Source organism: Paramormyrops kingsleyae, chromosome 8 (genome assembly GCF_048594095.1).
Source record: "Paramormyrops kingsleyae isolate MSU_618 chromosome 8, PKINGS_0.4, whole genome shotgun sequence".
Taxonomy (NCBI): Eukaryota; Metazoa; Chordata; class Actinopteri; order Osteoglossiformes; family Mormyridae; genus Paramormyrops; species Paramormyrops kingsleyae.
In genome coordinates, this window is record NC_132804.1 from 29456937 (window position 1) to 29469862 (window position 12926).

The 12926-nt window shown below is 48.1% G+C and overlaps 1 protein-coding gene across 9 annotated transcripts in view; it reads right to left on the minus strand.

The window, feature by feature from the left end:
• ppfia4 (PTPRF interacting protein alpha 4) overlaps positions 1-12926 on the minus strand; it is an 81863-nt gene that overhangs the window by 11941 nt on the left and 56996 nt on the right. For all 9 annotated transcript variants that reach the window (XM_072715633.1, XM_072715631.1, XM_072715634.1 and 6 more), the window contains exons 8-15: positions 12738-12872; positions 10037-10120; positions 6612-6743; positions 4333-4395; positions 3920-4011; positions 3403-3535; positions 1817-2034; positions 222-450 (exon numbers count right to left, since the gene is read on the minus strand). In XM_072715633.1, coding sequence (XP_072571734.1) covers positions 222-450; positions 1817-2034; positions 3403-3535; positions 3920-4011; positions 4333-4395; positions 6612-6743; positions 10037-10120; positions 12738-12872 — 1086 coding nt within the window. The remainder of the gene's footprint in view (positions 1-221; positions 451-1816; positions 2035-3402; positions 3536-3919; positions 4012-4332; positions 4396-6611; positions 6744-10036; positions 10121-12737; positions 12873-12926) is intronic.

Consider the following 12926-nt stretch of genomic DNA (forward strand, 5'->3'; position numbering starts at 1 on the left):
GGCCTGAGTAAGGCAGGAAAATCTCACCTTATCCAACAGCTGGAAACATGGGGAGCAAAAGCTGGGTATGAGATTTAGAGGCCATTTAGATTTGGGAGGACTGGGTTGAGAGAAACTGGAAAAAGCCTAAACCTCATCAGAAGTTCTACAACGCCTGGTTCTTCACACAAAACTCATGACATCCAACCGTTGAGGGCGGCATTGACATAACAAGGGCTCACCAGGGTCATGATGCCCAGCTCATGGGCAGAGGAGCGGCCAGACAGCTTAGGGGTGGAGCGCCCGCTGACCGGGGGGGAGGAGCTGGCCAGGGACAGGGCTGTGATGGAGGTGGGGATGGAAGTGTGAGGCCGGAAGTTGAGGTTCAGGCCGTCCATACTGCCGCTGGTCACGCGGCTCTCGATCTCATCCACCCGCAGCTCTGCGGACTCCTTCTCCACCTGAATCATCCTGGCAGAGGCCGTAGACACAGAGCAACCTCAGTGTAACACAGGGCCAAAGCTTGACAACATCTGGGGTTGATACCAGCCCAAGGGAAGCCACCAGTATGACCCACAACAACACCAGTAACTGACACAGATACTCACAGCGGCTCAGCGTTTCAGGATTTCACACACAGTGTGTTACACACGCAGTACAGTACGTGAATCTCATTCATATTGCTGAAGCCTCATAAGAGCTTTTGTGAAATGACTGTATAGAAAAGGTTAAACGCAGAACCATGGCCTGACAGAGCCTCTGACTGTTTAATCTGATGAACATTAAGGGGTGTGCCTGTAAATGTCAGCGCAGTCAATCTCATCAGCGCGGTCAATCTCATCAGTGCAGTCAATCTCATCAGCGCAGTCAATATCATCAGCGCAGTCAATCTCATCAGCGCAGTCAATATAATTACCACATGCTACACCTAGCGTCATCATTGTCTGGTCGCTGTGCATTCAGTTACGTGTCATATTTACCCTAAAGATGAAAAACGAGAATGACGACATGATACGTCAATATGTTTTCAATACGATAACGATATTATAGTTCTTCACACCCACGCTCCTTTACAGGACCAAGCTGTGAGGCCAATCCTAGCCGAAATGCACCCGGTCCACCATGACAGTGTCTGAAAGCTGAATTGCTGCAAACTGCCTAGTTTTCAAATTCTTTCCTTGTTTTGCTAGAACCTCCAAGACAGCTGATATCAATTTTCTCCAACTGATCAAAAAACAACGAAATGAAAAAGGTTTCTTTTGGACAGATAAACGATATCATTGTTGTGACTGTAAAAACAAAATGTTTTCCAACCCGGTCCTTCGAGGACCCACAGATGGTCCACGTTTTAGCTCCCTCCCAGCTTCCTGTCAGACAGTCTGCATTTTTTCTCCCCCCCAACTCACTACTAGGAGCTGGGAGGGAACGAAAACATGGACTGTCTGCAAGTCCCCGAGGACTAGATTGGGAAACCGTGGTCTAGTGAGTAATCACCTGTTATCTTCTATTCTGGTCTTAATAAATTAGCCAGCATGCTAGCATTTACAGTCAATAAACATTGCCTGTAAAAGCATAGGAACATTTTTTGCCAAGATGTTAACTATGTCTCTTTTTTGCCTGGTTTTGCTTAAGATTTTGTTTAAAATTATCTTTCAATTTTTTAGTTTATACGAGAAGACACCCGTAACGCAAAGAGGAGCACAGCAGATCCAGCGGAACATTCCAAAGTTTGCCTTGCACTTTTCAGCTCTCAGGATACATGGGTTAAGTTTAGGTCAACATACATGCTGGAGCCACATTAAAAGTCTTTACCCACAATGGCACCTGCAACACCCACCGGATCTCCTCATTGATGGCATCCAGCTGCTCCTGCAGCATCAGCGCCAGCGTCTGGGCGTCCGAGTGTCCGCTGGGTGACAGCAGGTCTCCAGAACTGAAGATGGTCTCGCGGTCCTCATCGTCCAGGTCGGACAGCTCGGGGTCACTCTCCACAAGGTGTGCTACGCCGGCCCGGAGACTGGGCCGCTCCCAGTCCTGCTCCAGCATTGGCAGGATCTGGTGGGAAAGCCAGCGGCACTGTTCACCATCACTCAAAGCAGGTATCTGCAGGTATCTGCAGGTATCGCAAATGGTCACTACACTACATACTAAATGAACATGTTCCTTATTTAGCAGATGCTAAAGCAGCGTGTTCTACTAACCAGATAGCTAGCTACCATTTTTCGACCGGCTAGCTATAAATTTAATTTTTGAAATATCTGGAGGGGGCAAGCAAAATGACTTTTGAGTGGGGCCCCAGAATCAACAAACCCGCCCCAGGGAATAGCAGAGGGGGGCGGGGACAAGGACACTGGCTCGTCTGCTTTGGACACCCTTAGGGACACCCAGGACAGATATAACACACTCAGTCACAATACACGCTTACTGACAGCACACGCCAACACTAACTGTACACGCCATGTACACATGTGTTTTTGTCACCCTGTACTCCTGACCTTTTCCTTCTGAACCCTATGGCAAGAAATTCTATACACAATACAAGTAGCTGCACATCTTAAAGCATTTTTACTTTATTTTAAAAAGTTTAAACTTAGCAAAATGGTGGCCATTTGACAGCTAGCTGGTCTCCGGAGAGCAGTTCATGCCAGAAGCAAATTTTTCCTAAGATTCTTATTTTAAGATTCTTATTCTTCATTTCATCTGTTATTTCACCACTGCGAAAGAGAGATCAGGTTTTCTGTTTCTCTTTTTTTTTTTTTTTCAGATGTTGCTGAAGAGGCAGAACTTACATATCACACGTTTCCAGTGAAGCAGGAAGAAGAGATAGAGTTCAGTGACAGATACATATTGATGACCGGCACCCATCCGGCTCGATTAAGCGTATTTGCGGCAGCAGGCGGGCAGGGTGACTGGGGTGGGTGATGGGGGCGGATGATGGGGGCCCATTAAAAAGGCCCGGCTTTTCGCTGGTCATAACAGTAGCTGCGAAAGCCACAGGGCAGGGGGGCTGTTTTGGGAGCGAGCAGGGATACGTCCCGTTAGCATTGTCCACGCGTCCGTGTCAGGTCAGCGGATTCCTTCCCAGGAATCGTTCTTAATCCCACAAGCATGTTCTGAGCGCCTGACTCACATAAGTAGCCCATATGGTCGCGAGGACATGCCAGTGACAGAGACAAGACAGAGGAAAGGGGCTTTCAGGGACCACCGGCTGCATGCGCTAAGCGTGCTCACAGACATGGTGTGAGCATCAAGGTGCACTGATGCATGTGAATAGCAACAGGGGGTGGGGAGGGGGAGGGGGCTGCAGGGTTTCCTAGCAATGGGAGGGAGGCACACGCCTGAGGGCAAGACAGCACACGCAGACAGACACGGAGACGCGGAGACGGACAGAGGGACAGAGGGACGGGCACACAGAGGGGACACCTTGGTGGGCTCATCCCGCAGTGCTGCCAGCCGCCCCTTCTGCGCCCGCCGGATGACCCCCGCCGTCCCATAGTGGTCCCCCGGGGACTCCAGCATGGAGAAGTGCAGGTCAGTGGCACTGCCAACCCGGGACCTGAATGTGGGCAGGGTGACAGGGACAGGAGCAGCCGCAGGGCAGTGTTAATCCCCGCCGTCATCGTCATCCCGAAATGCCGAGGGAGGGTCAGTCCACTGATGTGGGGCTTCGCCAGCCGGGACCGTGTGCAAGAAGGATATGAGGTGGAATCCCGAAAGATAAATCCCACCTGCTGTCTGATAAAGCCTCGATAAACCGGAATAGGCTTTCGGTTATAACCAAGGCCAGCCAGCATGGACAGGAAGGTGATGGAGAAGTAGAAGAATGAGTGAATTATCGCTACCGTGCTGACCGGTATGCCCACTAGGCCCAAAGCCATCAGCTGCACAGAAATGGACCCCAGGTTGCCATGGCTACATCAAGCAGTGCGCATGCGGTCACCGTGGGTGCAGGCCGTCCCCAAAGGCGGTGCTCCTCCTCTGCAGGTGGTCCACCTCTGCCCGAAGCTTCTCGATCTCTGCCAGGAGCCTCTCCTGCTCACAGGATACACCAAACATCAGCAAACGTCATGGAGATGCCCGGGAAACACCAGGATGATACAGTAACCTTAAGGAAGGGGTCAGACCGACAAACATGCCAACAAAATACACTGACCTACAAAACACATGTTCTAACAGTATAACTTGTGAACTGTGTAATATAAGCATATTTATGATAATCTAAAGACAGAAAAGCTTTCATTTTAATTAACTAAAAAAAACAACACAATTCTTCCAATATCACAAAAAACAAGTATTAGTTGCCTTATTCCATCCATCCATCCATCCATCCATCCATTTTTCAACCCTCCATACCTTTGTGTGCTGGAAGTCCTCCAGCTGCTTCTGCGAGTTCTCCAGGTCATGGATAAGTGTGTTCTAAAGCAGGACAGGGGACACAGAGCCAGCATCATTATCGATGACATATTTTACATCTGGTAGCTAACAGACAGGTAAAGATGCTTCTTTTCACCCATCACTGAGTTGCTTAATCAGTTCAAGTTGGGGGGGACACCCTGGCCGGGACACACACACACACACATACACACACACACACACACACACACACACACGGAGCATGCAAACTCCACACAGCCAGGTGGAGGAGGAAATTAAACCCCCACCGGCAGATGTGAGGTAACAGCGCTACCCGTTACACCACTGTACCTCCCCCTACAGATGGTACTTCACATTTTTGCATAAATCGGTATCTATCCAACATTTCTTACGCTGTGATCAACAAACTAAGGATTAATGGCAAAACTAATTTATTCACGAGGGTAACATCAATAAAACTTTTTATTAGCATAAATACATGTTGTTTTTAATCCTTTGACCACCCTGTTCCACAGCTGACACAAAATTGATTGAACGCGACTGAGAAATTATACTGAATCTTTCACTGTGTGATTTTAATATTGTGATTAATTCAAGGCCTCATTAAAGGCTAATTAACCTCAAAAACCCAGACGACTGCAAAAAGATGATGACTTTCAACCGGTGTAAGGAATTTGTATATTTTAACATTAGAATAATTGTATGAATAAATAATTGGCATTTTTTGTCATTCATTTAAATGTTAATTCACTTACAAATCTGCTGCTTTGTGTAGTTAAATACAGTGGTACCTCAGAACTCGAACTTAATCCCTTCAGAACTCAGGTTTGAATCCTAAAAAGTTCAAGTTCTGATCGAATTTTCCCCATAAGAAGTAATGGAAAACCAATTATTTGGTTCCTGGCCCCAAAAAAGTTACATCTAAATATATTTTTTTAGCATTTAAACACAAAATGAACAGGATAAAACAAGAGCATATACTGTACTAAACACATCTAAGCACATTTATCAAAACAGTAAGAAAATAAATGTATCCATCCATGTGTAAAGTAAAAAAAAAAACGATGTGTCATGCCCCGATCGTCCGCTCCTTCCACGTGCCACACCCCCTCGTTAACCCCGTGTGGAATACCCGTGTGATCAGCTGTTTCTGGTTGTTGTCATTAGCCCTCTGTATTTCGTCCGAGTTTCAGTTTGTTTCCCCAGGCCGGTCATTGTATTGTCCGTCTGCGTTTTGCCTGCCTTACCTGTAATTAAACCCCGTATTCCCCGATACCCTGATGTCTGCGCCTTTGTCTCCATTCTGTCCTCGCTCGGCATGACAATATTATTATAGTTAAATGTATTAATGGTTTATAATTAATGATATTAAAATAATTAATAAGAAATCTTTATTTTTTAATGTATTTTATTATATAATAATAATTACTGTTACTCTGTCTATCATTGTCTAAATGTATTTTTACTGTCTAAATATATGTATTCAGCTAGTGTAAACACAGCTAGTGTAAACACAGCTAGTGTAATCACAGCGAATACGACACTGAGACTGAAGCGTTACCCTTTGTTGCCGCGGGATTCATTTCCCTGTGCGTACAAGTTATCTTACTGTAGGTTGGCGTTCACAGTTCGACTTCTGAGATTCAGACTGAGTTCTAGGTCATTTTTTTCAAACTGGTTGGTTCGACTTTTAAGAAATTCTAGTTCTAATGAGTATGAGAACTGAGGTACCACTGTATTTGAATTTACTTGAAGGGGAAGTCTGAGCTTAAAATGTATTTACAATGTTGCAAAACATCAACAAACTTTAAGACAAGCTAAACAGGGTGGTAGGTGGGGCCAGGGCATGGAGCTAGTTACATGCTAATCACGACAGGGTGGGGCTGAGTTGGGGCCAGCAGCCCACAAAGCCAGGTTTTGTGGGTGGGGTCAGTGGGTGGGTCCAGTCATAGGCCAATGGAGACAGGGTCGGGGCTAAGACAGGGCCAGCATCACACAAAGACAGGTTGTAGGCGGAGCCAGTGAGTGGGGCCAGTCATGGGCCAATCACAATAGGGTGGGCTGAGCTCACAGAGCGAGGCTGTGGGCAGAGCCAATGAGACAAGGCCAGCAGCTCACTGAGCGAAGCTGTCGGCGGAGCCAACGAGGCGGGCCATTAGCTCACAGAGCGAGACTGTCGGCAGAGCCAATGAGGCGGGACTAGCAGCTCACAAAGCGAGGCTGTCGGTGGAGCCAATGAGGCAGAGCCAGAGACCCACCTTATCATCGAGCGCCGCCATTCGCTCCTTCAGGTGCAGCTGGAGTCGTTCATTGGACTCGGTCAGCAGGCGATCCACCGTGTCTGACAGACGCTTGTTGTGTTCCTCATTCATCTTCTCCCGCTGCCGGGCCTGGCAAGTAAGGGGGCCACGGAGGAAATAAGGAAGGGAAAAGTAAGTGAAATAAGAACATAAAGCAGTGTACCAAGAAGAGGAAGAAGAAAAGCAAGACAGGAAGAGGGAGAATAAGAAGAGAGCAGCGGGGGAGGCCATCCTCTCATGTCCTTCTCAGAGTCGGTCTGCCTCTCATGTCCCTCTCAGAGTCGGTGTCCCTCTCAGAGTCATGTCCCTCTCATGTCCCTCTCAGAGTCGGTGTCCCTATCAGAGTCAGTGTCCCTCTCATGTCCCTCTCAGAGTCAGAGTACCTCTCATGTCCCTCTCAGAGTCGGTGTCCCTATCAGAGTCAGTGTCCCTCTCATGTCCCTCTCAGAGTCCGTCTCCCTCTCATGTCCCTCTCAGAGTCAGTGTCCCTCTCATGTCCCTCTCAGAGTCAGAGTACCTCTCATGTCCCTCTCAGAGTCGGTGTCCCTATCAGAGTCAGTGTCCCTCTCATGTCCCTCTCAGAGTCAGAGTACCTCTCATGTCCCTCTCAGAGTCAGTGTCCCTCTCATATCCCTCTCAGAGTCATGTCCCTCTCATGTCCCTCTCAGAGTCGGTGTCCCTATCAGAGTCAGTGTCCCTCTCATGTCCCTCTCAGAGTCCGTCTCCCTCTCATGTCCCTCTCAGAGTCGGAGTCCCTCTCATATCCCTCTCAGAGTCATGTCCCTCTCATGTCCCTCTCAGAGTCGGTGTCCCTATCAGAGTCAGTGTCCCTCTCATGTCCCTCTCAGAGTCAGAGTACCTCTCAAGTCCCTCTCAGAGTCGGTGTCCCTATCAGAGTCAGTGTCCCTCTCATGTCCCTCTCAGAGTCGGAGTCCCTCTCATATCCCTCTCAGAGTCAGTGTCCCTCTCATATCCCTCTCAGAGTCATGTCCCTCTCATGTCCCTCTCAGAGTTGGACTACCTCTCATGTCCCTCTTAGAGTCAGTGTCCCTTTCATGTCCCTCTCAGAGTCAGTGTCCCTTTCATGTCCCTCTCAGAGTCAGTGTCCCTTTCATGTCCCTCTCAGAGTCAGTGTCCCTAGCTCACTGGAGCTCTCCTTCTGCACAAAGGGGCCTCTCCACTCTCCTCCTTGATTTAAATAACCAAAACACACATACTGCAAAGGAGAAGCATGCCAGCAACAGCTAAGTTGACAAAATGCGCCACTTCGGGTTTGAGCTGCCAGGCACTGCCTGTGAGAGCTGCACCGCATGGGAGTGTGCTAAGTGGATTAAGGGTGAACGGCGACCCATGGTGCTTTGCACATACATCCTCAGAAAACCAGCAGGTGGGGCAAGACCTCACTCAGGGACCCTTTACTTTGATCTGTAGCACTGCAATCTGAGCTTGGTCAACATGGTGAAAAAATAGCTGGTCTCTAAATAGCAGACAGGAGGGTATCAGCAAAAGGCATTTTCAGTCCCAGCAAATAAACGGCTCATAATGGTTTAATCGCACCATTACCAAGTGGCTTTACAGGGCACCACGTCTTTCTAAGTACAAATGACGATGTGGTTGACTGTCACCATGGAGGGCTGTTACTGTGGACGACTGTCACCGTGGGCAACGCAATCTCCGGGGGCACCAGGGGCTGTAAAATACCTTAAAGGCCAGACGACTCCCAGACACTTTTCATTTCCCCCAGAAAGATTTCAGCAAGCTGATGCTACAGTTTTTATCTTTGTTCGGTTCGTTTTATAGGGCACGGCAAAAATAAAAAACACTGATAAATGCACTGTGAGTCATGTATATTTTGTACATTCATACAATGGCATAAGAAAAACACGCTCTCTAAAAGGTAGGATCTTATCACATAATTAGTAATAAATGTCATCTGATTCATTTTCAACCTTCAGCTGCATTTTAGAGAACTTTCATCTGCAGTTTTATTAAGTAACCATAAGTAAAAAAAAATAGATAAAAAGTCAAGCAACATGGGGAATATATAGTGTCTGCGATATGACAACGGGTCCAATATGCATGCAGCGGTGTCTGTGATTGATTTCATGCCATAGACATATTCAGGAAACATCTTCCCTATGGGCTGGAGTACTGGTGTGATTTTGGGGTGGGGGGGGATTGCTCTCTTAAGACTGAAATGCAGACTCACAAAATGCCCTGACTAAATTCACAGTCACAGTGACGGAGAAAGTTGTCCCTCAATCAGCGTGGGACACACGACGCGGGAGACTAGACGCCCCCCCAGTGCACATAATCGCCCTTTGTGGAAAGAGAAATTTGTCACGTCTGAATTATTAAAGGACTAAATATACTGGGTGGATGCGTATCAGCCAGGGGGGGGTGCCGAGGTCCTCTGTGTTTACAGATTGAGGAGCAGAGGGGGCCTCAGCAGGGACAGGGTCACTGCTGGAGGCTGTAGATCCCTGGGGGGTGGGGGGGGCACTCACCAATCATGCAGCTCCTCCTCACCCACACACAGTATAACAGAATAGTGATGCTTTAGTCCTTCTGCCGATCCTATCATGCTCTCTGTGAGACACACAGACATGTGCACAGGTAGAGGTCAACTTGGGGGTCACAGTGCAGGGTCAGCTGGCATACAGTGCCCGGGAGGTGGGGGTCAAGGGCCCGGCTACAGTTTCGGTCTGCCAGCCCCAGGATTCCAACCAGTGCTTACGAGCACAGAGTCCTAACCTGCTGAACCCCCCTGAGATGCAGAGGCACACACATGCACACACATGCACACACATGCACACACATGCACACACACGGCCGCAGGCACCCCTTCCCATCATGCACGTCAACAGACACACACTCCCTGTATAAGTCTCAGAAGACACACACCCAAGACACACCCAAGCGTATGGAGCGCTCTCTCTCTCTCTCTCTCACACACACACACACGCACAATCACACACCAAGGCATAAGAAAGGAGAAGAGGATGATGCGTGTTATCTGAGATCAGGCAATGCACCACCACCTGCAAATCGACTTTACTTTCTTCAGCTGTCTGTTCCACACTGTCTCTCTCTCTCCACACACTTTTTCCAAATTTAAATTTAGTTACTACAAACGCAGCACACATGCAACAGCAATCTGGACCCAGGTTTGATCCCGTTCTATAAAATTAATCCGTTATTTTACATCTGAAGGTCTATCTTCAGCACAGAAATTTGTTGAAATCATTTGTTGAAATCTCCAGGGGTGTCCTTACTATCAAGGTCATCAGAAGGTCACTGGATGAGCCCAGCGGTGCGAGTAAATCTCTGGGCAGATACTGGCATCCCATAATCTTGGCAACCTCAGGTGCACGTCCTCTTACCCTCAGCAGTTCCTGGTTCTTCTCCTCCAGCTGAGCCTCCAGCTGACGCAGACGCTCTTCGATGTTACCGTGACGTTCCTCAGCCTGTGAGAACACACCAGTCACCGACCGCGGTCAATGGCGGTCATTTACTGCAAGGGATGTTCTCAGATCATGATAGAGACCAAATATCCACAAATGTCAAAACATCGAAACTTTACTTTGTCAGACACTAATCACATGGTTAGAGATGTGAGGTCAGAGGTCAAGTGGGACCCGAGATGGACAGAAATCCATCAGAATCAAGTATTTTGATATTTTGATAATACCCTATTTGGAAGTGTATCAGAATAAGCTACCAAATACATCCACCAAACAAAGCAATCAAAATAAACTACAGTATTTTGTATTTTAAAAATACAAAAATACATTTCATATTTGTCTATTCTATAGCAGATTGTTTCTTCAGAAGCACCTGGACTCAAATGGCCAAGCATAAGAGCAACATTTTTCACTGCTTAACGAGACACAATACAACCTAACAAAAGATCAAATATTCTGATGTGTCTTGAATACATCCCAAGTACTCACGTGGACACTCGGATAATGTCAAGTCACTTGAATGAAAAAGTAGAATTAACAAACTGAGAAAGATGTGTTTTTAATTGACACAGCTTAAAGTTCACAAATGATGATGCAGACAACTCAAAGCAATAAAATGTTAAATGAAAAATGACAAACACAATTCAAGCGCTTCTCTCAGCGACATCTTAAAAGCTTTAAATACAAATAGGCCTGGATGGAGCTTGTAAGTCTTTTGTTTCAACACAAATGATCAACTACTGGCTCTAATGCCCATTCATTTAAAATATCTGGGGAAAAAATGAAACTTCCTCCTTGTATATGAACAAACGTAACACACACATAATGTCAGCAGCTAATCAGTGTGGCCACTAATGTGATTAAAAACCAGCTAATGTGGTAATGTGGCTGACAGTGTCCTGATTCTGACATAAACACACATTTCTGTTAAAGACCCTAGTGTGTAACATGTTTCTGCAACCATCAGAAACTTCATGAAGAAAAGTCTGTGGACGAAGCAACCAGTTCTCCAAATCTCAGGGCTCAGCGTAACTCATAACTGCCCCCTTGGCTGCAGTCCCCCCCCACCCCAGGTAATGAATAGAGGAAAGTGCCTTTTATATACTTCAGTGTTACTGGGTGTTTGAACTAGGGCTGCCCGGGGCAGATGGTTCAGTAAGAGTTGCACGGATCATCCAAACCCACTGAGAAATACCCCGGGCTTCTAGACGGCTCTGTGCATCTGCATAATCGAATGATGAGGCTTTCTGTGACGTGCCCTAAATGTGAATGCTTACAGCATCCTTTAAGGAGACAGATACATATGCATAAGTGCAGCAGTAGCACTCACAGAGGACCTTATCCTTCACTGCCCCCCATCCTCTATCCCATCCCCCTATCCTCCATCTCATCCCCCATCTCCTTTCTCTCTTTCCTCCTCCTCATCTCCATGGTTATCCTTCCATCCCTTTTGCCTTCTTCATCCTCTACTCTCTTTGCTCCTCATCTCTTCACCCCATCCTTCCTTGCCTGTTACCTCCTTCAGCCTCTCCTCTCTCTCCTTCCTCACCTCCTCTTCATCCTTCCCTCCCTGTCACCTCCTTCAGCCTCTCCTCTGTCTCCTTCCTCCTCATCTCCTCGCCCTATCCTTCCCTCCCTGTCACCTCCTTCAGCCTCTCCTCTCTTTTCTCCTGGTCACCTCCCCCATCCTTCTCTCTATCACCTACTCCAGCCTCTCCTCCCTCTCCATCCTCCTCCTCCTCATCTCCGTCCCACATCTTCTGGACACACAGTGAGCCTGGAGGCTTGGACCCCTGAATGGCACCACGTCACTCCGGCTGGTCAGTGTCATGAGACACTAGCAGATCCACGTCCTGCTTATTCCAGGATCTGTATCTGGCTCCGCGGGGCTTGGCGGCAGAGAGACGCCTCACACACTCTCAGCCCGACGTTTACACGGCCACCTTCCCCGCCGACACAGTTCATATTACGCAGCTTTTATCGTATTTCTGCCCTAGAAAATGGAAAAATTAGCAATACGACCTGGCTTTTACAAAGCAGGAAGTTGGTTTGCATAAAAACATCTGCAGAGCGGAAAGAAATGTATAAATATTTAAAAGTGAGCAAAAATCAGAACTCAAAAAATATTAAAAAATATATTTTTGGATGGATTCTCATATAAGAGCTACATATCCGGAAAACATTTAGACCAACCTGTGGAAATGTATCTGTGACAGGTCAGTCCCTCTGTCTCTATCTGTGGGGGGCTGTATCAGACCGTGTGGGGGGGAGGGGGGCTGTATCAGACAGTGTGGGGGGGAGGGGGGCTGTATCAGACAGTGTTGGTTGGGCTGTATCAGACTGCGTGGGATGGGCTGTATCAGACCATGTGGGGGGGGGGCTGTATCAGACAGTGTTGGTTGGGCTGTATCAGACTGCGTGGGGGGGGGGCTGTATCAGACCATGTGGGACGGGCTGTATCAGACTGCGCGGGGGGGGCTGTATCAGACTGCGGTGGGGGGGGGCTGTATCAGACCATGTGGGACGGGCTGTATCAGACTGCGGTGGGGGGGGGGGGGGCTGTACAGACTGTGTGGGGGGGGGCTGTATTGGGCCGTGTGAGCGGCAGGGTGGGACTGACCTTGGACAGAGCGGCCACCCTCTGAGCCAGCTCAGCCTCCACCTCTGGCAATGTCTCCGCCTTCCTCATGGTCTGCTGCAGCCTCTGCTCTGCCAGCTCCAGCAGCTCCTGCAGGTGACGCGCCTTCTCCTCGCTCTGTTACACGTGCATGAGTGTAAATGAGAGCTTGCGGGCGCCGTGTGTATTTGG